Here is a 26,493-nt window from a genome sequence, read left to right on the forward strand (position 1 = left end):
TCCTCATAGGAGAGGTGCTCCAGCCCTCGGATCATCCTCGTGGCTCTCCTCTGGACAGGCTCCAGCAGGTCCATGTCTTTCTTATGTTGGGGACTCCAGAGCTAGATGCAGTACTCCAGGTGGGGTCTCACAAGAGTGGAGTGTTGTGTTGTTCATAGGAACAGATAGTGAGGAACCAGACCTCCTCAAGAATCATTTCTCCTTGAAAGAACTACTCTTCATCTACAGAATCCTAGAACAATTTGGCTGGTCACCATGGAAGGGCATTGAAGTAGTTGGTTCAAGGCAAATTGAGAAATGGGAAGTGCTCTTGATACCTGCAAAACAAAAGTGGCTAATTTTGCATCCAAAGAAGGAATGAAGCAGGTTCTGTGGTAGATGCATTATAATTCAGTTGAGGGTGGAATAGCTATATGCTTCCTCCTTCTTACTCTTCCACATACACTGGAAACAAGACTTAGACATTAAAGATAGCTTCTGCTTGGGGCATGCCATCTTTGTTCAGTGATGCTTCGTAGGGTTCCGTTTCAAAGCAGCAAGGAGTCCTTAAAGGAACTGGCATGAAAGCTAACAATAAGCTTTGGCTTTGGTCTTTTTTCATAGAAATACGTCACTGCTAGTATCTTAGAAGAGCTATGGGCTCTTACTTGCTTCTGTTATGTGGCTTCTATACCTGCCTTTTCTCTGCAAAATAATAAGCACATTTCTGACCTTATTTAACCTTTTTGCTAAAGATAATTTCAATTTCCAGACAAAGTATCATAAATATTTGGTAGTGTATGTTTCCAAGCAACATAACACTTCTGTGGAAGACAGTCTTTAAATACCTGGAGTGCTTGAAGCTGTTGCCTACATTAGCTTCCAGATCCTGCTGAGTTGCTAGAAACAGGCACAACCCCTACTTGTTAATTAAGCAGTGGTATTACTAGTTTTTACCTTTGTGAAATAGCTGGCTCCTGATGAGTTTAGTAACAATTTATTGATTTTCCTTTTATTAAAATTACTATTGTTCTAATTTTTGAGAGCCACACCTTCACCACAGGAGAGTTACAAATGCAGAACAGATGCTGTGCTTGACTGTTTCTCTGTTGGGAGTTCTCTACCTGTGTTTGCTTGTTACTTTTTTACTGTGACATCTTATAGACCACAGACCCACTTTGTAGGATTGTTCTGTGCTTCCTGTCTGGAATATACTTCTGTTACTTGCTAATCAGTTGGTTACACTGGGTCCTTTTACAGCAAATTCTCATGCAAGGGGGAAATTAAATTTCTTCTGTTGCAGCAGCTTTTGCTCCTGGAGATCCCAGTTACCCTTCCCTCTTCTTTATGGATATCAGGTCCCATAGTTCATGTAGAACCCAAAAATACAGGAATTGTGCTATTCAAAGGGTAGGCAGCAGGAGGCTGCGTGTGAAATTCAATGGATGCTATTGACTAAGGGGATCCAAAGGCATGGGTACATGTACCTGCAGTGATACATGCATATAAAGCATTTCAATTCTGGTTAGGATAAGTGGCCACTCTAGCAGGAGGCCAAATTAATTCAGACGTTATCAGAACTATTCTTTTCTCAAAGTTAATCTTAATGACATTTGTTTACTGTTTCATAGTAAACACATTACACAAGTTACTGGAAAAGAATAATCCTTTCTCAGAAATGATTCTGAGTCAGACACTGGCAGTGGTGACATCAGAATACATATTAATAGAATGTGTATTTTTGACTTTGAATGACTGTTTTATTGCCCTAAAATATTTTCCACGCTATTAATCTCTTTTTTATTTATAACGTATATTCATCTTCAAGTTATTCCAATACTGGCAACTCTAGGTTCTAGCCTGGTTTTGCCTTTTGTTTTCAACACCTTTGTTTTTATAGCGTCTACATACACTTTTCTTCAGATACAAGCAGAGTCACCTTACCCCTACTGAGTATATGATCAACAGTTTCTCCATGCAAGTTTGCCAAAGCAGGCTCCACCTACGTTGCTGGAGTTGGGAGAGACTTGGTATATCTTTAAGCTTTACATGAGCTGTATACATCTCCAGTCTGTGTAGATAGCCTACATATTAATTCTCTTGGACATACAATGTAATGCTGTGATAAGAACTTTAAAACTCTCATGAGGTCAAAAATTGGTTGTGCCACCTACATGTTCGCAACCAAAAACTGTAATTCATACAGAGATTTTGAATAAAATTGAATCATCGTGAACTTACAAATACAAAGCATTATGAAGACACAACAACTGAACTTGTGCATTCTTTAAAAGCCCCTTTTAGTTTTGTACACATGAAGAATTTTACTTTAAAGAATTATGGTAGCACTCCAAACAAGGGATTGAGTGGCAACTGCATGTAAGACTTAGAGGGTTCATCCTACCTTGGAAGCAGTTGTTCACAATGAACTATTTTAGCAATCATTTCAGACACCTTTGGAAGATGAGACAATGCAACGACTGATACCAGCTGCAAACTCTGGATCAGTTTGTCATTCAGTGCTCACTTCAACTGTTAATTGTGAATATTCTGAATTTACACCAGGCTACATGCACTGATTCTCTAATCTGCATGTGGAGACAACTTCCAAGCACCTTTCTTGTCACATGGATGAAGAAGAGCTATGAATTAAATAGAATAACACCTCCTCAGTTGCTGAAAAAACAAATGAAGTGTATTCTAAAAGACAATATAAATCAAGAGCAACCAAGAAAATGTTATCCTGGTGGTAAAACAGTGAGGAGGAGAATTAGTCTCAACCTTTCTTAAACTGAATGTCTCTATGCTTTCTGACTTTCTGGATTTTCCTTGAGGGTGGGCATTCTTTGGAGGGCAAGTTTCTAATATCCCTGCAGAAAGGAGGACCAAAATCCCGAATGTAAAATATATTAAGCAAATACCAGGCAGGCAAAAATGCCAGCTCCTCTAAAAACTGAGTGAAAACCTGTCAAACGCAAGCCTTCTCTCAAAGGTTATAGAATAATATTTATATAAGAAACCGAGAAGCCAAGTGGTCTTGTTTGACCTGAAATCATATTAGTGAAAACTGTATTATGGTAAATAAAGGAATGTTGTGCTTTTCAGGAGCTATCTTGAGCTTGTGGCCAACTCAATTGAAGACTGGGTGAAAGAGGAAGAAGCCAAATACCAGGAAGAGAAGGTGGCTAAGGAAATAGAATCTCTTAAACTGGAAGAAGCCATTGCAGAAGGACCTTTTGTATTGTCTTCATGTGCTGCCAAAAAACCTGGCCTCACTAAGAAAGCCAAAAGTGGGTATCTCTTTGTTTTATCCTAGAAAATTCATTTTTCATGTTAAACGCTGAGATCCAAAGTTGTCCAGAACAGAATTGCATCTATTTTTTCATTGACTAACCTCGTTTTGTCATCTGTATAGACATAAATATGTTTTGAAATTAATTAAATACACATATTAAAGTATTCTGCATCATCCTCTGTTCTGAAAACTAAGACCTTTAATGTAAATGATAATTGACAATAGCTATGTTTATTTAATGGAATTGAATGGATTACATGCAAATATGAATATCTGTTTAGATGACTGAACATATGAAGAGAGGAGGAATAACTGAATTTGGCAACACAGTTCAGGAAAATTCCTTTTTAAAAGGGCAGAATAAAAGCTGGAAGTCAGAAGCTGTGGGCTAGAAGCTAAAACCAGAAACTGATATTGACTAGACTGCAAAGCAAACTTTAATTACAAGCAACATTTTGGATAATGAGAACTGTAAGCAGTTCGTATAGTAACTGTTGAGCAAGCAGCAAAATCTGAAAACCCCTTTTAACAAAAGAGAACTTCTGTCCAAATTGTCTATTTGTGTATTTAAATGGCATTAACAATGATTTGTTGATATTTAGCCTTTGCTTTGTTCACTTGTGAGAATACACTTTGAAACCTTCTAGTACTAGCAATTAGCATTTACAAAAATAGGAAAGTTATTCCTCAACCCAATTAATACATCTGATTATAGATTGGAAACTGAAAGGACACTTATGTCTTCTAAATCATAATTTGTACCTATCTAGCTGTCACAGGAGCTAGATTGAGTCTTGCCCGTCTGGTGCCTCGTGACAGATATGATTCATAGAGAAGTTCACTTGCTGAAAGAAGATAATCACCTCTAGCTGGGATGTGCAGATGGGCGACATTGTCTTTAGGTGATTTCAATTTCACTGGCACTGCTGTAACGCATGCTGCAATTTTTACTTTTTAATACAAAGTATTTAAATAATTTAACTAGAAGTTTCTGATAGTGTACTTCAAATTATCTTTTCTGGCAGGTAAATATTGCGTATCCAAGCATGATCTAAAACCTCACACCTAGAGAGATACCCTTTTTGTGAGTCATGGATGCTATAAAGCCCTAATAGTAAAAAAGGGATATGGCAAGTTTTGCTTTAGTGAAGGTTTGAAGGATCAGACAGCATTTATTCACCTTTTTGACTTGAAAGGTGGTAATATCTATGGTTCTGGTATTGAGCTTGTTCTGGCATTTGGTGAGCTGGTTAAAGGACTGGATTTGAATTTTGGAATTCAATGGTAGTAGCAAAAATAATAAATACTGCTTATTGTTTATTCAGCATTGCTCATCTGCATTAGAAGAAAACAATCTTGTTTCAGGAGCAAAACCTTCAATAGCAAGAAGCAGAGACTTATTCTTTAAATACGGTGATATATTGTTTAGCATATTTGGTCCCCAGTTATGACAATCAAGTAATACTAGATGTCAGTTAAGTTTCTTCTAACCTGAACAGTCTTTCTATTTTATCTCCAAAAATATTTAACATTTTCTTTATTCTACTTTTATATTTTTACTATTTACGATATATACTTTTTGTTTACTTGCACTTCTTTTATTTGTACATTTTTAAAAATTACTCAATTTTCATATATTTATAACCTCATTTATTCCCGTTTTATTTCTCAAAGGCAGCATGTCAGGACCTGAGAGCATAACAGAGACTATTCCAGAATCTCAAGCAAACAATGAAAAAGGTCCTTTTATCAGAGAAGGCTCTCTAAAGGTGAGGCAAAAATATATATGTTCCTGAAATTAACTAAATAACACTGCTTTCCCAGGAAGGTAAGCTTTCATTCTAATGTAGACTTGACTCAATCCTCTTGGAGCTGTTGCTCTTGGCTATTTTTTGTATACTTTATTTCTTGTTTTCTTTAATATATTCCATATTGATTTAGTTATGTTATGTTATTTTCTTAAGGTAAGAGTGTTTGGAGTTAGACTAGACATTCAAAAAGCAATTCATAATTGAAGTACTAGGAAATAAGAGTTATGGATAATATCCTACTTCTCATTGAAGTTTTTTTGTTATAACGCTATGAAAACATAAGATCCGGATTCGTGGAAGTACTTATGTACCCAACTCCTACTTTCACTATCAATATCTCTTTGAAATTAAGGAATATAAAAATGGTACCTCAGAGTTCCCTTATGACAGAGTATCCCATTTTATGGATGTAGACCATAGTCACACACTACAGATGAAATGACTTCTCTAGGTTCACACAGTAAGTTTCTGGCTGAGGTAGGAGTTATGTGCACGTAAGATTAGCATATTGCATGTCTTATTGGCACTATCCATTACTCTGCATAAGTGTAGCTTAACTGATGTTGTACTCCCCTGCTTTTCTGAACTCCTCACAGCCGTAGTATGTCTCATCTTTCCTATAGTGTGTAATACTCCGCACTTAAAGCACTGATATTCGAATGTAGATATGAAATGGTGTTAACCAATCCCTGGGTGCTCACCTAGAGTTTGCACGGCTCAAGTTAGGCTAATGCCTAACTTGTATCTGTGAATGCTTGCCATTTCTTCCACAGACATGCTTGTGCTTTGATATGCTTAGAATATAAAATGCTACAAAGCCCTAAATACTATGGATAATCTTGGATATCTCTTGTTGTCTTCCTGATACAAGTTGGTAATTCTGGCATTGATACTTCCTTCCTCTTTCTGTGAAAGAATAAAATTGTTTTATCTCAAAGTTGCATTTTGGAATAAACTAATACTGGTGATGCATTCTGATTTGGTGATAAACATTGTGGAATAGTGCACAACAAAATAATTCTTCTATGACTGAATGTGCAGGATTCAAATAATCATCTGACATATCTCGTGTGGTCAAGAATCATTTATCCTGTGGATTGAATGAGTCAGTAATTTTGTGCAAAATGTAGTGTGTAATATTGTAAAACTGTAGACACTTTTGGAAAGCATGAGTGATTTAGAGTGTCTTAGAACATTGATTCCTCTGAGTTTTTTAGTTGCACTCTTTTCAGCATGCACGTATGAAATATCCTGTAATACAAAGATAACCACAGTCATTTGAATTCCTAACATTTAATGTAGGCTTGGAAGGAGGAGCGGGACCGATTACTGGAGGAACAACAACTTAAGGAAGAAAAAAAAGGAAAAAAAGAAAATTTGGGAGGCAAAAAGAAAGGACAGGAGATAATAATACATGAAGAAAGTAAAGGTTCCAACAAGCTATCTTCCAAAGAGAAGTTTAAAGATGAGCCAGCAAAAGCCCCTGACCTTGAGGAGGATCCCAGCATCCCAGATCAACATTCTGAGAAAGTTTATAAGGTAAGGAGTCATATTATTGCACCATGTTAGGAAAGTGCTAGTTATTTCTATAGAGATTTAAGATTACAGCAAAGCTATTATCTATTGTGAAATTGGAGCTCAGGGCAAATTAAGCCTAACTAGATCTTGTTTAACTCCATCATTTTAGCAGCAGATCTTTTCCTAAAAGTTTTGGAAAGCAGTTTCTGATGTTTAGGATTATCCTACACAAGATTATTTAAGTAAATTGGATGGGATTTAGTGTATATGACATGAACACAAAAATAAGTTGGTCATGGTTTTTTGCCCATGGAAAATATAATTATGGGATGAATTTTGCCTAAAACTGTGATTTTCATGGGAGAGAATATGAAAGGGGAACATAAAGACCTGTTCCAACTCCCATATTTGGGGCATGCTAGACCTAGTTGAAGTTTTGGCTGTCCACATTGGAAATCAAGTAAAAGGAGTTCACAGTTTCTTCCATTTCCTGTTTCAAAATTCATGTTCTTGGAGTACCCTAATACAAGGTATTCTGCTTGTTAAACTAACAGGGGATATTTCTTACAGAGGAAACTCTTCACTAACGTCCAAACAGTTTTTAGACAGTTCACACTGCTTTATATTTGCAGAGTCTAATCCTTGCATCCAAAACTTGCGTACATCAATATATTTTAGTCTAAACTTGCTTGAATACAGACTTCAAACTCATAGTTAGATAACATTTCAGTCTGAACTTACTTGAGTACACTCATGTAGTTTTTGCCAGTTTGTGACTCTTTGGAAGGCACAGCAATCTAAGAGTCAGATTTACAGTGTCTGAATTCCAAAATCTAGAGGGTGGAAAGCTGAATCTTTATCTACCCTTTATCTGATTGCATGACATTGTACTTACTCTCTTTGTTCTTGGCCAGAATTTTAATTTCCTTCCCATTATATGTTAAGCCACCAGTCTACTTACTACTCTTCTGTTTCCATGATGGGTCCATACCACTGAAGGACCAGATTCTGCTCTCATGTGTAACAAGTTACTTCACTTAGTAACTGAGAAATTATTTGGATATGAGACTAACATGCTATGTGTTTGCTACAGTCGTTATTACATATCTAAGCAAAAAAAGTTGACCAGAACAGTGGATCCTGAGGATCTGTCCTTCATTTGCCTTTTTCATAGGTTCGGTCTTTCTGTATTACTCATAATCTAAAACTTGTTTTTCCAGTTTCTTGGCTACAATACAGGGGAGGATCTCATTCAAGTATCAGGAACCAATCAATATCTTTTCCCATCTGATGGAGGACAGATTCAAGTAGAGAAGATAGAGTTTGTAAAAGGTGATTTTTTTAATTCTTTATGTTTTGCTTTTACTCAGTTACTAACTGATGGCACAGTTTCTTAATCCATAAATGCTTTTTCATGTCTCTAGTAGAAATTCAGTTAAAGATGTTGTGAGAGTACCATGTAATCCCATATTAGCCTCTATCACTACTAATGTTTACATTTTCCTGTAGTATGTTGACAATTGATAGGTAAATAAAGTACCAGAAAATCAGAAATGAAGAAAAAACAGTTAATATTTATCTGTTCAATGACAACCAATGCATGATATTCAAAGAATGCATGTTCCAGTAATTTTGAATATTTAGTCTAAACTCAGCTAGCCTTAATTTTGTCTTATTAGTCTACTACTAAGCAATTCAGTCCACTTCAGAGCAATTTTCTTTTTTGTATGCTTTATAGTTGCAGTCACAGGGTTTTTTTGGTTGCAGGGCAGTTCTGAAGCTTGGTGGTAGCAATAATAGTATTCCATTGCTTTGCAGGTCTAACTTTGGTAAAGGTGAAAGTGATAAAAGACAACCACAATTTCTTCATTCATATCACAGACCCCAAGAAAAACTTAAAAGAAATCAAAGTGCAAGAAACTAATGAAGAACAGAAAATTAGATCAGGTTAGTGGATTGACACCACTGATATAAAGAATTAATAGTTTGACATATTTAGTAACTGGATGCTTATAAACTACCAGAAAATAAATTCCTACTAATGGCGGAGGGTAAATAAGATCAGTGTTCTGTAAATAGAAGAAAAATCCAGTTAGCCAACTTAGGCACCATGAAGAGAGATCTTACCGAGATGTAGAAGCACAGTACAGGACAACAGGTGTAAACCAGTCTCTTTTGCAAAGCAAGGTGTCCTGGTTCCGGCAGGGATGGGGTTAATCTCCCCCGGAGCCGGCAGGGGGCAGGTATTCCATCCCACGTGACCCATGCCCGGGCTATAAGAGGCGCTAGCCGGGGCGAGGAGAGGAGTCGCCACTCGGGGGTGGGCTGCGGCGGTGCGGGTCTGGTCGGTGCGCTTCGCGGCGGTACTGTAATCGCGTTTTTGTCTTTTCCTTTTGCTGTTCTGTTAAATTGCACTCTTTTAACCCACGAGTTTGGCCCTGTCATTTTCTTTTTCCACGACTGTGGGAGTTGTGCGAGCGGCTGCGTGGTTCTTTGTTGCTGGCTGAGGCCAAACCACGACACAAGGAAATCAATAAAAAGAATCACCATTCCTTAAGAACATAATTTTCTTCTTTAGTGGAGGACTCCTTCAGATCTTAATGTGGCCTGGGAAAGCCTAAGAAGATGCAAACTGAATCATGTCGATTGTGAGCAGGAAAAATGCCTGCCCTTGAGAGGGAGTATTTCCACCTTTGAACTGGACCTCCTTTTGTGAGACGGATGACCATAGTGCCTCTTCAAGACTTTTGCTGTGGAAACAGACCTTTCTGCAGTTCAGCAACTTTACTGCTGTTTGACATGTTGCTAACACTCAGAAAGCATTGAATCCACATCCTTTCTGAACCCAGGTGACTGTGTTTCCAAGAAGGCGGCCAGTCTGTAACAATTTGTATATGCGTTTGCCAAAAAGTACTACGGAATTGCTGTCTCTGAACTGAAGAGTGTTGGAAAAGTATAACTTTTGGCAGGTGTGTTAGCTCTTTTAACCTTCATCCGTGTTAGAAAGCATCCTGCTCTTGCTCCTTTCCTTGACTTCAGCTGCCACCAGTGATGTAATGGTAGGTTGTCCGAATATAAAATTTCATCCCTTTGCAGATGAGATGTTTCTTGTCTGCCCTTCTGAAAGTAGCCTGTATCATTCTGGGGTCTGCCAAATGGTACTTTTAATCACCAATGTGCTAGCATCTGAGGCAAGTTGTATTCACTTGGCATGAGTTGAGAGGCTTTCCTCCTCTGTAAACAGGAGTACCTTATAGAAAGGCAGTATGGAAGAGAAGAACCAATCCACTCTGATACTTGGCAGTGGCTGAATGGTACAATGGTAAGCTTTTAATGCAGTCAAAATGGCAAAATAGCATCCTGCAGGTGATTCATGAATGAATGTTGCAATGACAGGGTAAATAGGAGCAGACGGCGTCTCAGCAGTGTGCCTTGTTGATGAAAGAACTGGGAGATGGCTAAGTGTTGGGTGCCTGCCTTAACCTTTTTTTGTAGTCTTCTCTGCTGCTCCTCGCAGTTTTAAGAAGCTGTTCCCCATTTTGGAAATCCCAAGGATTTCTATTACCAGCAGAATATTTCTTTAAGGCAGTAGGAGTTGAACTACACTCAAGGTAGGTTCCTGAGTTGAACTACACTCTAGGTAGGTTCCAGTGTCAGTTTCTCAGAGGTGTTGCCTTGCATAGTTCATGTGGTTTTCAAGGATGACATGCTCATCACACGATGTCTTCTTCTGCACCTCTAAGTGAGCTTGTCTTCTGAACCACTTTCACAAATGCCAGATGCGTCTTCAGATCTAACTTCTCAACTTTTTCTCCTTTCTTTTATTTTCTCCTTAAGGTATGGTGTCCATGACAATACCTGAGAGACAGTGTATTTTATTAGTGCATAGGTCACATGTGATAGAAATGAGGAGTTTAGCATTCTTCTGAGCCAAGTAGGGAACAGGAGCAAGGGTGCTTGACTCCAGAACTAGGTTCTTTTGCTGTTTCAGTTCACAAAGACTTTTCAGTAGTTGTTGCTATTGAACCTTTTTTTACAAACCGAGCTGATTAGAATGCAATTTCTAGATGAAAAATCACAGTTATATTACACAAAACTGACTGTTACATACTACCCTATAAATGGAATGATGAAGTTTTCCCTGTCCTATATTAATGTATTTTACAGGTTAGTCATCCACATTGAAGTGCCACTGTTCACACCAGTCATTGGTTTGCAGGTCAGGTGATTCTGGTATGTGTTGCTATCTTTAAAATTCATTCAAATTTTTTTTTAAAGGAAAATTGAAAAATCAAAAGAAAGCTGTGAGCAAGTTTGGATCTTTTTCAGCCACCTTAGAAAATGGAATCCAGCTGTCCCTGAGCTATTATGGACCTACAGGGAAGACAGCAGGTAAAGTAAGCAAATAGAAGAGGATATTTGAGAACCGTAGGGGGAATTTGGTGGGTTTTTTTTCTTTTTTTTTTTTTTCTTCATATGCTCCTTAACCCAATAATTTGTTGCATGCAATTCTGCCTTTCTCAGCAGCTGTTACTACATGGTGGGGAATTTTCAGCAATGCTCAAGATGAGATTACATTGTCAAGAATATTCTGTGATTCAAATTTCAAACTGTAGGGAGGTCTCCATGCTTTTTTACTTACTGTGAAAACAGAGCAGTGCAAGGAGAAACTTGCAAGTATTGTTATTAAGTAGCCCAGCTAAGTCGGCCAATCAATTTGAGCCAAAGAAAATGTGATTTGCTGAGGAGTCTTCTTGGCTTTCTAAGAAATAATATTTTTGTAAACTTATATAGGTGATTATGGAACTTACATCCTATGTTAGGAGTTGGACTTTAGGTTACAGTTGTGCAGACATAATGAGGGATTTCTCTCAGCCTTTCAACAAACACATTCACCAACTGGAAGCAATTGCTTCACAAAACCACAGTGAAAATAGCGTCTGCTTTTACCAAGAGCTTTTTGTTTCCATTACATTTGAAAAGCCACTGAAACCATCATACGGATAAAAGTGAAACCCTCATCTGATCAGAAAATAATCCCAGCATTTTTCAGCTCTTAAAATATGAAAACATTTAATTGAATTCATCTTTGTGTGGACTGTGGTAAACCATTCACTATACACTCAGTCTTTGTTGTTCAAATACATTTTACAAATTAATTGCTAAAAAAGGACTTTTTAAACTTGGGCCAAGAGAGCATCCACAGTGTAGTGGACTGTGGAGACTTATATTTTGGCATAAAAGAGAGAAATGTCTAAATAAACACCTGCATGTCAGCTGTGATGTTCAGGCTTTTTCACGTGTACTACAAGCATCCTGTTCTATATTAGAATAATCCGATGTTGAGCTTTAGTGCGGCACTGCTGACTGGCATTCTTTGATTGTTTGCAGTTTTTCTACAATCACTTGCTTGTGGCCAATTCCCCTTGTGGCCGTTTGTATCGTGAATGCTCAGAAAAATTCTGACCAGAAATATTTTGGCTTAGACTATTCTCATATGCTATCCATCCCTGATGTAGAACAGTATGCCATGTAATCCGCAGTTTCTCTGTACTGATTGGTTAAATTGTCTGCGAATTACTCATTTTCCCTGCATTACTGAAAAAAAATTCTGGAACCTGTCTAATTATCATTTTTCTTATTGTTTATTTTATCTCTTCCTTCTTCCTTTTAGGGAAGCCAAGATGACAAAAGGCCTCATGCTGTTTGCCAGCTTTATGCATCTTTTTTATTCCTTGGTTAAATGTTAGTAGTTGTTTAAGTTTTGAATTATTATTTGTTTCCTCTAGCGTGACCAAAATCTAACTTCAAACTGCCTTACAACCAGACTTAGAAGTAAGCCCCTCATCCCTTTGTGAACCTGGCACTGCTTGAGCATGTGCGGGACTTTCGCCTCTGGCTATTATAGAACCTTTGCACCTGTGCTTTGTGCCTTGATGAAATCATGAGAGTACAACTCCAAGTGCTAGAGATCTGTATGTGTGTGCGAGAGGAAGGAAACTTTCCTTAATCTGACAGTCTTCTGGAATTTCACCTCTCTCTCAAGATTTCTAAAGACACTTTCCTTCAGTCAACAGTCCACTCTTTCTCACTGTTACCCTCAGACACTGTGTTGTCATTTTTCAAGGCAAACAGAGTAAAGTGGTAGGTGAAATTTCTTAAGGGGTCAAGCACCTATAAAAGCTTCTATTCCTAAATTCAGCACTCAGAAAGTAGTGTCATCTGAAGCTAAGCGTGCTCCACTTCACAGTGTGGGTAACTGGGAAGAATAGCTACTCTCACTATATGTAAGAACTTGCTTATATGCAGTTTGCAGTGTTCGCATGGATATTTGTACTCACCTGACAAGATGGATTACAGTCACTAATGATTTTATTGGACAGTTGCCTCAGAATCCTTCATTCTGTCTATCCTACTTCTCTGTTTATTAGTCAGCTGTTTCTTCTCACCATCCACCTGGAGATGAGTAATACTTGTTTATTCCATGGCCATGCTGTCTAATAAATGTGTATCAGAATGGACCCTATGGAGAATTTTAAATTTTCCTATTTTATATTATTAGCTGAGAATTTATCTCTAGTATATTACAAATAAAACAGATTTGTTCGCATTTCTTCAGACTTCCAATAAGCTGTAAAAGCCAGGCAGCATACATTTCAGTACATGAAAGCAGAGCCACCTAACAAAGCATCAGATTATCATGCATCAGGCATGCATCAACTAATGAAAATGAGGATTTCAAAAATCTTTGTGGTGATCTAAATTTCCCTTTGAGGCTAAAAGCCATGGATATATGCAGGTATCTGTGCACTTCCCTAATGCTGGCACCAAGACAAAAACTGAGATTGAAGGCTTAAAAACTGAGGTGGAAGGCTTTTTATCCATGGACTCCTAGATAGGACTTTATCACCAGACAATCTAATAGTTTCTTCTAGCGTTAGATTCTTAAATTTTGGTTCACCTTTGCAGTTTCCATCAATCCAGAATCATCCATAAGGCAAATGAATATGCAGGGAGCCTTTCTAGTAGTTTAGAACTTTGTTTTTAAGGTGGCCTCTGCATTTTCTTATTTGCAGAGCTAAAACCCTCTATGCCAAAACTTTTCTGGAAACAGTGGACATAGTAGTACTTAGGCCTACCTTTTCTCTTTTTCAGCCAAAAATATAATAACACTTTATCCGCATTACTGAAAATGCTATAATCTCACACCAGAATGGTTCTATTAGCAAGCTTCCAGATGCATTTATTTCCTTCTTCGTCTGAATGTGATTTGACTTCCAATTTGTCAATGAGTTATTTAACTGTTCTTTGCCTGATGCGTCGGTTTTCACATTAAATAATATTGTTCATTGGAAGAAGCAGAATTACAATGTAATTTAAAAAAAAAAAAAGTATTTTTGGAAGTCTTCCTAAAGACATTCTTGAAATTACTGACTTGTTAAACTTCATATTTTGTAGAAACTACTATGCAAATCAAGCTTGCTGTATTTATTTTAAAAAGGTTTTCAAAAGATGGCTTCTGAGATCATCATATTTTGCTCATTGGTGCTTTCAGTTCTTATGTATATGGGTGTCATAAAGATGTGGATAATAAGTTGCTCCATCTGGGGTAACAAATTCTCCAATACAAACAAGAATTCGATTGCCTACATTGGATGGGAAGCAAGATGCTTCATGGGTTTTAGGTTTGGGACTTAGGCTGCCTTCAAGCAAGAGAAGATGATTTTTAAAAAAATCTTTCAAAAAAGCATTAAGGTTAGAGCCTCTGGGGTTTTCTGAATGAAGAGAAGTGTCAGTTCATTGAAACAAAAATGTTTTACAGAAAATCTTAGTTTGTATTAATTTTATTTTCAAGAAGGCAACATCATTACTTCCAGTTAACATGCTTTGCAGGTTGCCCTAATGCTTGGCATTTAAGAATTGGGAGAGTCTTAGCAAGTCTAGATCATCAGAATCTTTCTGAATCATTATAGCAAAATAGAGCTATGTAGTGCAAAACTGCTAGGGTCGGTCCATGCTGGATCAGCCCATGATAAAGCATAACAACAGGGATCATTTCCTGGATACTAGGCTCAAAATGTCTCAACCTATCTGGGTATTCTGGAGGTAAAAGAGAATTTTAAAAAATTGTATTTTCTATTTTTGAGAGGCAGGTGATGACCTGTGGGAAACAATGGTTTCAAGATGCTTTTTAGGCTGATGAGTAGTCAGCCTATGAAAAGATTTTTATAAATAATTTCATATGTACAGTCCCTCTATCTGAAATATTAAACACCCCCACCGAGGCTGTTATTTCAAAGGTAAAACTTAGTGTACAAAATCTTGTTAAAAAAAAAAAGTGACCATGTACATTTATGAAACTTAATTGCATTAAAATATTGTTTTTCCCTTCCTTAGATGATAAAACAGATCCTGTCTTAGCAAAAATTCTGAACATCCCTTCTGTTCATGTTCCAACCATAATTTCTCCTGTTACATCAGCTTCAGGAAAAAAAGATAAGTCTGTCAAACAAAAATCAGGAAAATCTCTGCCATCTGCAAAAGCAAGCCGTAGCAAAATAGGCCCTCCACCATCTGATGACACGGTAAAGCAAGAACAAGAAAAGGTGAGAGAACAGACATTATCCAATGAACACAGAAAAGAAACGAACAAAAAATCCAAATGCATAAACTTATGTAGCAGAAGCATGTTTTTCTCAGAGGGCTTTGAGCTGTGTCTTAATAAAATCCTAACAATTTATAGTGCTTCTAAGGATATATTTTATTCTGCCAGTTGTTCTCAGATGTACATATTGTCAGTTGCTAATGAAGCTAGCCTTTACGACTTTATGATGTAGAGCAGTGTATCTTCCATGGTCCACCTACTTTTGCCAATTTTGGCTTTACAGTTACACCTGTTATATTATTAATGTCTCAGTGACTAGAACTGCTCTAGAAATTAGTTTTTAGTTTGACCAAGTAGGAGAACTGTTCAGTGCTTTCCAAAACCTGTATTGGAAAGTCTAACCAACCAGTAAATTAGTGGAGACAGTTTTGCAAAAGCTTGCTCTGCAATTTGGTCTTTCCAGCTAATCACAAGCCAGGGACCAGCAACTTGAGGAAGTTACTTTAGCCTGTAACTTGAAGTACGTCTCTCACGGGACAGGTGTTTGGAAAGAATGGATGACATTTCAAAAGCATATTCTGAATTTCTGTTATGGAATACTTAGCACAGGGTAATACAGTAATTACAGGACCATGTACCTCAGAAATGCACAGCATTTAATCCTGAACATCTTCTACAGACCTCAATGAGAAGCCTTTTGGCATTAAGGAATGTGAGTGGTGGGGGGCATATCAGTTTAGAAATGGGTCACAGTTCCCATCTGCAAAATTTCTAACCTAGATTATTTCAGGTCATTAGCTAACAATTGGCAGAATATTGTAGGCAACCACAAGAGGTTTGTTTGGTCCAGTGATTTCACATAGCAGCCGGAGGATAGGTTACATGAGAAGTTCTCAAGGAGATATGGGAGGAGATATTAGCGGGATGGTGGAAGAGGGTGCAGGAGTTTTCTGTTTGAGATTATTTAACCTCTTTTCTTTTTTGACACTGTCTTCTCCAACCAGTGGTGGTTCCAGAAATGGAGACAATTAAAATACAAAACAAACTCCGAGAGAAGGGCAGAATTGAACATGGATAGTATTGAGAACCAATTTAGTTACCACCTTCAGTTTAGGAAAGGACAGTTTTCTGAAAATAGGCATAATCAGAACACAAAGCAATGAGTTTCATAAACAGTTTCATGTAAGAATATGTTCTAAAATATACTATCTGGGATAAGTATTTAATGATAGTTATGATAAAAAGCTACCCTTTTAACATAATCAAGTTACAAGAGAGTAGCATTTCTAGATAATGTGCTTGTTAAATGTGGTTCTTAATATCTTTCCAGACTAGTATCTTTACAGACTGCAAAAATATTTAAAACATATAAGGGTGTGTTTTAATTTCCCCCACTGCTTGGTTCCATCTTTAATCAAGTATGGCTGAAATGATACAGAAAGAACTGCTAATAGAATGTGCTGGTTCTCATCCTGAGCCAAATTTAAGTCCAGACTACTGCATATAATACTTTTCGTGACCAATTATTTTCCATTAACCCAGTCATTTCTCCCTGTTATGTTCTGGTTCTTCCATAGGCTGGTGGGTCATATGTAAGAACATGAGTGGCACCAAGTCTGCCATCTTTTCTTGCACTGTTTTCTCTTTTGTCCTGTTCCTCAGAATTTCTCCATGGAAAATAAACAGTAGTTCATCCAACTGTGGTGGCTTCCAATTCCAGAGGCATTTCATGAAACTCTGCTTCAGTTCTTGTTACCATTTTCTAGGGCACTGCACTGAAAAGGTTAACCACCTTCTGGTCTAAAGATATGAAAGTTTCTTTTTCAGAACTATGTCTTGGAAAACTGTTCTTTTGTCTACTCTGATTACTTTTGGCCACTTCTCTCAAAATCTGTGCTATGGCCTCATGAGAAGCTTATGAGTTCTCTTCTCGTCTCCCTTTGCAAGGGAGGTTGAATGGAGATCATAATTCTGTTGTCACAGCTGGGCTGAACTGTTCAAAGCGGTAGAATGGGCAATATGGAAATGAAGGGTTATATGAAGTACAGGTTTATTAGAAACAGAAGATAGCTTCCATTACAAAGCAAATGAGAGGAGACAGTAATAAGAAAGACAAGAATGAGCCCATACTGAGAGCTGTAAGAATAGCCTTGGAAGGCACTCTAAACACAACGCACTTATGCTGCTTCCATGGTATCTAGTGGATGAAGTAATGCTGTGGCTCTTGTTTCAGCATGGATTCTGTCCATATCCACAAAAAGTCCTGCTGACCCAATTTCAACAAGTTTAGCTAGGTATTTAAAGAGCAGGAGCATGGAAAGTGGTGTAGGGAGTTAGCAAACAGCACTCACCATAACATAGAGTAATTGTGTGGCACAAATGAAACCTATACAAATAAATCATAGAATCGTTGAGGTTGGAAGGGACCTTTAAGATCATCAAGTCTAACCATCAACCTAACACTGCCAAAAACCACCACTAAACCATGTACCTCAGCACCACGTCTACCTGTCCTTTCAATACCTCCAGGCATGGAGATTCCACCACTTGGTTTTTCCAATGTTTGATAACACCTTCGGTGAGGAAGTTTTTCCTAATATCCATCCTAAACCTCCCCTGGTGCAACTTGAGGTCATTTCCTGTTGTCCTATCGCTTGTTACTTGGGAGAAGGGACCAATCCCCACCTCCCTACAACCTCCTTTCAGGTAGTTGTAGAAAGCAATAAGGTTTCTCCTCAGTCTCCTTTTCTCCAGACTAAACAACCCCAGTTCCCTCCGCTGCTCCTCATAAGACTTCTGCTCTAGACCCTTCACCAGCTCCATTGCCCTTCTCTGATCACACTCCAGCACCTCAAGGTCTTTCTTGTAGTGAGAGGCCCAAAACTGAACACAGTACTCAAGGTCGGGCCTCACCAGTGCCAAGTACAGAGGAACAATCACTTCCCTAGTCTTGCTCGCCACACTTTTCCTGATAGAGGCCAGGATGCTGTTGGCTGCCTTGGCCACCTGGGCACACTACTGGCTCATATTCAGGCAGCTGTCAACCAACACTCCCAGGTCCTTTTCCACCAGCCAGCTTTCCAGCCACACATCCCCAAGCCTGTAGCACTGCATGGGGCTGTTGTGACCCCCGTGCAGGACCTGGCACTTGGCCTTGCTGAATCTCGTGCCATTGGCCTCGGCCATTGAAATTCTGTCAGGAGGACATCTAAGTTCCTCCTCTTCCTCTGAGAAGGCTTTTTACTCTTTGGTTTAGAATGTCTTTGGGCAGAGAGTATCCATAGTAGTGCATACAGCACCTGCCTGTGAGTGTGCAAGTGTTTTGGAGGACAGGATCAGAATTGGAAGCAAACTTGACAAATTCACATGAACGTGGTCTGTAAAATAGGATGCAATTCAGTAAGAATGAGTGCTAGGTTAAACAATTACATATAAATAATCAATATATATCTACAGAATAGGTAGCAGTTCTATCAATAACAGTTCGACAGAGAAAGGTCTGAGAGTTGCAATGGATCACAAGCTATACATAAGTCAACAATGCCATCTTGCTGTGAGACGGGCAAAGACCACATTGAGGTAAATAAACAGGAGTATAGCCTGCTAGATATGTGAAGTGATTTTCCTTTCAGGGCTGGTAGGGCCTCAGTTGAAGTATCATGTCCAGTTATGGATACTGCACTGCAAGAAAAATATGGGCCATGCTGGAGAGTTTTAAGGAAAGCACCAAGAAAGATCAGCAGTCTAGAAAGCTTCACCGGTGGGGAAAGATTAAAAGAATTGGCTTGGGTTGGTTTGATCTAGAACTGAGAGACAGAAAAGCCTTCCATAAAGAGCTAAAGCGACACCATCATCTCTTAAGCTAGCCCATATAATCAGAAGAAATAATCAGAAAGAAAGTAATTTTTTGCAAGAGAGATTCAGGCTAAACAATAGGAAAATGTCAGTAAGGTTAATCATGGTAAAGCACTGGAATAGTTTGCCAGGAAACCTCCAGTCCTGGAAATTTTTAGAATAGGTTATATTAACAGTTTTCTCTAATGATAGAGGTATAATTGATTATTTTTTTTACCATTAGACAGGGAGAAGTAGATGACACCTGAGGGTTACTTCTGCCCTATTCTGTGACTTCTACCCCATGACCCTGTGACTACGATCTTAGGGTATTGAGAGTAGCCTTAATTACCAAGTGATATTATGTAAAGTAACCATAAAATGTACAGCATCCTTTATGCTGAAAAACAGGTGGCAAATATCTACCATTTTTCCCCTATATTTCTATTCCTAAAAATCAAGAATATGGGGTAATACCAGGACAAGTTCTATCTGTTACCTCTGTCTACAACCCAAAGCTGTTTTCATCTTATGACTACTGGCATAGTGTAGTTCATTGTCACATAGGGTTTTTTGGGATGACATCAAAAGGTCCATTGTTATATTTTTTCCAAATGTTCCAGGGTCTTCAGATATTCCTTAGGTCAACCTCATCATTTCTAGTCATCAGAATAATTTCCACTACAGAACAGTGCAAAGACGATTACACGTTTTGACTGCCAAATATTCCTTCCTGTCCCCTTCTCAAGTCAGTGCTATATTTGCAGCAGATTGGAAGTACTGCTCTACTTATCTTTTGTGCTCTTTAATTGGTTATAGGTAAAATAATTAATGTGCAACTTCAAGAATTATTTCATGCTCCTCTTCTTCACGTTATCCATTTATTGTCATCTCATCTTGACACTGTACGCAAGATAGCAAAATGACTCAGCAAAATGAATAAAGTAAGGAGGGGTTGTTCTTCAAGGGTTAGTACAGAGGCATGAAAGAAGATGGCATAATCAAAGAAAATAAGCTAATATTTCCATTTCAGAATCAATAAACTCTCAAAATATTAAAAATGTGTGGTAGAAAGCACTTTGGCTTTTTTAAATGTTTTGTTACAATTGAAATCTGTGGTCTGGTTTTTTTTTTTCTTTATTCTTCTAAAATGTGGAATAAAACTAATTCATGTTTCATTCTGTAGATGGAAATGAAAGAATCAGCTTCCCGAACACAAGTGATGTCAAATGTTCCTGCTTTCCAAAGTTTGAATGTCTCCTGTCCCAATGGACTAGTATTAACTTTCCTTGGTGAAAGTTTTGGAGGTTAGTTTTCTGAGCCACTGCAAAGTAAGGAATTTAAAAGAAGTTAAAATTATAGAAGAAAATTATTTCTGCCTTGATGGGTTTAGATGTAACAACATGAATTTTTTTAATGTCTCAGATTTCTAGGTCTGTCATAATGGCTAATCAATAGTATTTGCAACATAAATAATGTGGTTTAATTAAAACAAATGTAAAAATCTAGAATTGCAAGTTGTTGGACTTCTCTTTCCTTCTCAGACATCTCTTTCCTTTTTATATCAAAGTCATAGAATCATTGAACAGCCCAGGTTGGAATGGACCTTGAAAGATCATCTGGTCCAACCTACTGTGATGAGGTCCCACCTGAGTTGAGGTGAACAGAGCAATTACGGACACATGCACATAGGTTCTTGACACAACTACCATAATTATACTCATTAGCACACTCAACACACTGCCATAATTTAATATAAAAACCTTATTTGTTCAAGTAGACAAAATATCTAACTTCAGTTTCTATACAAATTCAAACTTGGTAAAATTCAATAACTTTTTGCACCTTTATGGGCAGTTAGAAAATTCCTCTCATCTAATGTCAGTGTTCTAAAAGTTCAGCATCCATAATAAATCCGTCTTCATATTTCCCTTATTTTCATTTGGAAAGACAGACACCTCCACAGGAGAATGCAGAGTTTCTGAGCAGATGACTGCTTTGAATTGTTCTCTGAAAAACAGTCTGTCCCTTACTCTATGGATTAGAGAGGAATCCAAGGAGGCTTAGTCTTACTCACCCTAAGTTGCATACCTTCTGTAGACAGCATGATGCTGGGTGTTTAGCGCTGTTTGAATGTGTGCTACAGAGTATTAAGTAATTCAGAATTTGTTTTCAGATTTGAAAGGTGAAGCCATTACAGCTGAAGCTGAGAAGGAGGTGGCTGAGAAAGTGAAAAGTGAGGCCAAAGCAGATGAAGCCAAGGAAGAGGAAGTTGAGAAAGGTGAGGCCAAAGCAAATGAAGCAAAGGATGAAGAGGTTACGGAAAGTGGAGAGAAGGAACATGAGGTTACAGAAAGTGAAATAAAGCACGAAGACACCAAAAGAGAGCAGGCCAAGCAGCCTACTCTGGAAATTCTGGTTAGGCAGAGTTATCCCCAGAAGGTAAAGAACGCTCGTCTGTATACATCTGTGGCAAGGCAAGCAGAACAAGAGGTGTCAAGAGTGATCACCAGTCAAGGAACTGTCATAAAGTACATGATGGATGGATCTACCCAGGTATGTTTAGTAGAATTCATTGAAAGCAGCCTGCATGTGTGATTACCTGTGAACTTGTGCTTGTCAACCAAGAGAATTGTCCAGTTTGTAGATGAAGGATTTAAGTAACCACTGAGTTATGTAGCCATGTCAAGACTAAAATGCTTTGTTCAGAGTCAGAACTTAAGGCACATAGGGAGCTTTAATGATGAAAATTTTAGTCATGTGAAGATTTTAGGCAATTTGGCATTAGGAAATAGTTGAATATGGTTTTGAGAACTACATTCCTGGACTTAAACATCTGAAGTATGTATTAGTTGTGCTTTGGGTATTTTTTTGCAACACAGAAGTATCCATATATTTTTTCAGTCATCTAAACAGTCATATGGGATCCAGAAAAGACCTGAACTGTTCTTCAGTCCTGCAGACACTTTTAGGTATCCTAAATTTTCATCAAAAAGACTTTATATTCTTAAGCACCTTCTTTGTTTACACCTATTAAGGTTGCCCAGAATTCTGGTTTCTTTTAGACACTATAGGCTAGATATCATCTTTGCAGATACTGTAATCAATCTACAAGGAATTCTCTTTTTAAAGTCTAAGTTTCTATGTATAGTTAGCAAACAGATTAAAAGAGGAGTCATCTGTTTTGACTCAGAAACTGTCAAAATAATTGCTTATTTCCTTAAGTTTTTTTTCTAAGTAGACCACAACTCCTAGTACAAGTTCTTTACATTCATTCATTACATTAAATTTTAAGCCATTTAGCCACAATATCTGAGAAACATACCCATTTCAGAAGTATGGAAAGAAGCTAGCTGCTGCATGTCTATATATTCTCATCATCCTGTCTCCTGACAGAAGAACATACACGTTATGTGCCTAGCATGATTGTACCATAGTCTTTGTATAAGCAGATTATGAGTGCGTCCTTCTTTATATTAACTTAATGTTTGTGACTCATCAAGAATGTATTGCATATAGATAAGCATTCAAAAAAGAAGAAATAATTAATTACTTTATTGTAACTGTAACTCTTGAGATGTTTCTGTATGTTGTCCATTTGTTTTCCACATTGTACATCTTCTCCCTAGAATTTCTGTACTGTATTTGTAAATGAATTCAGGGATGATTGTTCCCTGCCACACAGGGAACATGCCTATCAAGAGTTGAGTGTAATGGACAATAGATCCCAGAAACCAGCTATAGTAAGATAAATAACCATGACTTCTTTTTGTTAGCTGTCTCGATGGCTAAAAAATTAACAGCAATCCTAGACATGTGTAATACCTGAACACCATTCAATATGGCAATACAGATGCATTACCACTGCTACAAGAAAAAGAAGTTATCAACCTTTAACCACTTAAAAAAGTCAAAGAATAATCTTTACTGTTTGCTTTTATAATCCTTGTTTGTTACTAAATAGCATCCTCTTTAATGATATATGTGAACTGCAGCAATTAGCAGTCCTTTCTTTTTGAGATAGCTTCTTTATTTCTTGTATTTGTTATGAGAGTCTTTTACTTTTTTCCCTCCATCACGTACAATATTTTAGTGACTATTGCATTTCTGACACATTATTTTGAGACTTTCTATTGGTGCTTGAAATTATTTTAACCTCTAGTATGTCCTTGATTGCTGTAGATTCTGTTTGCTGATGGCACAGTGAGTAGAAGTCCTGATTCTGGCCCTGTTCTGCCACCACCTACAATTCCAGATAACATGCAAACGTTACCAGAATTAGAACCTGCACCTGAGACCAGCACTAAGAAAGGTAACATTTCCAGTGTTTTTGACAGGTTTAAAGTTAGCAGGTCTGATTATACCTAATAAAGGGCATATTTCTTTAGTCTGAACATTCTGCCAGTGTGAAAATGCAATTTTATTTGTACTCAGCTGCTGCACACTGCTCACATCTTCATATCATAACTTCATATCAAATAATTTCTCTCCTACTCCAGATTTCTTTTTCTTCTAACATGCTAGGACTCTAATAGGGTGTGTAAGAACTACATAGGTAGCATAGTGATTCAACACAAAGCATTTTAAAAGAAATCCTTGTAACTACAGTTGTGTCAAATCCTCACTTATGCCTTACACAGTTTTTAGTCTTGGTATTGAGAAATGTTTCTGTCGCAGAGAACTTACTATATTTTTCTTTCTCATTTTATGTATTCCAAGGCACCTACTATCGGTCATTATTAATTGAGTTGTATGGACTTGTGGTCTGTCCCAGTATAACCATTCTTACATTATTTTGTTTGGCAGAGAAAGAACCACATAAAAGTTTACTTCATACCTCAGAGTGTAGTCTGAGATCAGTCAGTGCTCCTTAGTGCTAAGAATAATTATGAGCTTTCATAATATTAACGTATGATTTATTGGAAATATGTGAATAAAAATTGCTGCCAAAGAGAAAAGCATCTCAAAAAGAGACTTTCAAGTCATCAAATCGAGTCCGTGTTCTTAGGATACTCCTTAGGGTAACTGGAAGGATGCTTGAGAACTTCTCTAACAAACCATCTTCTACTTTTCAGTCTCAGTATCTGTGGCCAGTGTATATCCTTTATTCCTTATCCTTTATTTATGAACAGTTTTTTCCCCCCCACCTTTCCTCTCCACTGCTTATAAATCTTGACAAATTTATACTGGCTTTTTTTTTTTTTTTTTTCTGGGATGTATATGCTGTAAGACTTTTAGATTCCTCTCTGGTCTATGCTATTGTCTTTTGCTTCTACTTAGTCTAAGTTCCTTTTCTTGAATATGGGAGACCACAGTTCTCTATCACATTCTTATTAAGATCTCTCCATTACCGTTCACAATGGAATCTCCATCTGTTTTCTTCTGCAGCACCATAGGATTGTGTTTGCCTTTTTTGTCACTGTATTTTCACACTGATAACTTGTAGTCATTCTGTATGGATGATAACTCCAGGTCTTTCTTTTCTTCTAGTGTTGCAAACTTGTTGGAAGCATAAATTATTTTTATTTCTTTTTGCATTAAATTTCATTGTATAGACTGTATCAAATTCCTATTACTTTAATCTTCAAGCTCGTGGGACAGTTTTAGATGCTTTTTTTTTCTGTAATCCGTTCAGATATTCCTCTGCATTGATAGTCCCTTCCAAAGTCATGTCATAATAAGATGTCATTAGCATGCTGCTTACATTTTCTGTGTCATTAATGAACACATTGAATAAGATTAGTTCAAGGACACACCTTTGAGTAACAGCTCTTGTAATTTTCCTCCAGCTGGATAAATAGCTCTTCTTTCAATTCTGTCAAAATCAGTATTCACAGAAACTGTTCACTTTATTGATTTTGTCTTTTGCCTCAGAGAATAACAAATCTGATACAGAAATTTTTGTTTCTGCAGGAAAAGGCAGTGACAGAAACAGCATATCACACCCAGATAAGGACAACTTGCTTGAAAATACTGTGCAGGGTCTGGTTAATTCTGAGCAACCTAAGGAGAACCAGGCAGGAACCTGGATAACAACAGCTCCATCAGGCATTCAAGTGGGCACTGAGGGAGCAAAGAAAATGGATCTAAAGCCACTCTTAATCTATCAGGCAACTGACCCAGCTGAGGGAACGGTATTACTATTTCTGTGTTATCATAGCAATGTCTACTAAGCTAAGAGACAGGGCTGCCATCATCTAACTTGTAGGATTTGTTCTTTGAACATATATACTACAGGTTGTGTTATTACGCTGTTACTAATACAAAAGCTTTAGATTTTGAAGAAAATGTGAGACCTTGGTCTCTGAAGTAAAGTTGCAGTCCTCTAGCTTCAGCAGAGTTTCAGTACATACATAATGCCTTATTTTACTGTTGTTGCTGTTACAAGTATCACAGAACTAATATAAATGAGTATTCCTTCATTCTTTCAGGTTATGACTGTACGAGATGATGAAGTGATAATTGTTGAGAAGCTGGATGGCAGCAGAGTAGTAGATCATGCTGATGGTACTAGGATCACAACTTTTTATCAAAACTGTGAAGAACTTTTTGTACCAGAGGATAGTGAGGAAACAGGTAAAAAAATAAAAAGGGAGCACTAATCTCTGCTATATCTTGTGAAGCAGATGATAATTGTCAAAATATACTAAAGAAGGCTCAGTAGCCTAGATAACAAATCCACTAGTGCAGCCTCGGCTTAGTTTGTCTGCTTGGTCTTTTTTTCATCAGTATTGTTACCGTTTAGGCCGAACCAGCCACCAGACGAGCGAAGAATGTGCCCCCCCTACCTGTCTTCAAAGAGAGAGGCAGAGGAGGGAAAAAGAGACTTATGAGTTTAGAAGGAACTAATTTAATGAAATATTAATAATAAAATAAAAGAAAATAATGAAATATATACAAAACCGTATCAAACTTCCAGGATGAGAGTCACAACACCGCCTGGCACTGGGGCAGTCCCAGACTGGGCTCAGTGACGGACGGGAACTGGATTCTGGATCTGCATTCAGGATCGGGATCAAAGGCAGATGAACAGAGTCCTCCTCAGATGTCGGCCATTGAAAAAAAGAGAGAGAGCTGGCCCTTTGATCCCTCAGCTTTTATTCTGAGCATGAGGCAGATGGGATGGAATACCCTGTTGGTCAGTTTTGGGTCACCTGTCCTGCCCACTCCTCCCCGCAGGTGGGACCCCACTGCACTTTTCTGCTTTCGACCCTCCAACGGGGCACATAACAAAGATATCTGGCCTTGGGTGTTATGGCAATAAGTATAAACAAGAGCCTCTCTGCATACCATGCCTGGGCATCAGCTATAAACATAGGTCTTATCACTCTGAGAGCGAGCAGCGTCTGCACAACATGCTGTTAATTTCAGTAGTTAGAAGAAGCCTAGCTAAAAAGTAACATTACTGAACAAAATTGTTCCTGTTTTACCTCAAACCAGGACAAGTATTC

At 37.8% G+C, this 26,493-nt stretch overlaps 1 protein-coding gene across 1 annotated transcript in view; it reads left to right on the plus strand.

The window, feature by feature from the left end:
- SPAG17 (sperm associated antigen 17) overlaps window positions 1–26,493 on the plus strand; it is a 284,919-nt gene that overhangs the window by 228,949 nt on the left and 29,477 nt on the right. Inside the window, exons 18-28 of the mRNA XM_009879926.1 lie at window positions 3,085–3,269; window positions 4,949–5,043; window positions 7,824–7,935; window positions 8,422–8,550; window positions 10,882–10,995; window positions 15,001–15,209; window positions 20,229–20,349; window positions 21,219–21,598; window positions 23,225–23,354; window positions 24,956–25,176; window positions 25,474–25,618. Of these exons, the coding sequence (XP_009878228.1) occupies window positions 3,085–3,269; window positions 4,949–5,043; window positions 7,824–7,935; window positions 8,422–8,550; window positions 10,882–10,995; window positions 15,001–15,209; window positions 20,229–20,349; window positions 21,219–21,598; window positions 23,225–23,354; window positions 24,956–25,176; window positions 25,474–25,618 (1,841 nt within the window). The remainder of the gene's footprint in view (window positions 1–3,084; window positions 3,270–4,948; window positions 5,044–7,823; window positions 7,936–8,421; window positions 8,551–10,881; window positions 10,996–15,000; window positions 15,210–20,228; window positions 20,350–21,218; window positions 21,599–23,224; window positions 23,355–24,955; window positions 25,177–25,473; window positions 25,619–26,493) is intronic.

The sequence above is a fragment of the Charadrius vociferus genome, unplaced genomic scaffold (assembly GCF_000708025.1).
Source record: "Charadrius vociferus isolate BGI_N301 unplaced genomic scaffold, ASM70802v2 scaffold162, whole genome shotgun sequence".
NCBI lineage: Eukaryota > Metazoa > Chordata > Aves > Charadriiformes > Charadriidae > Charadrius > Charadrius vociferus.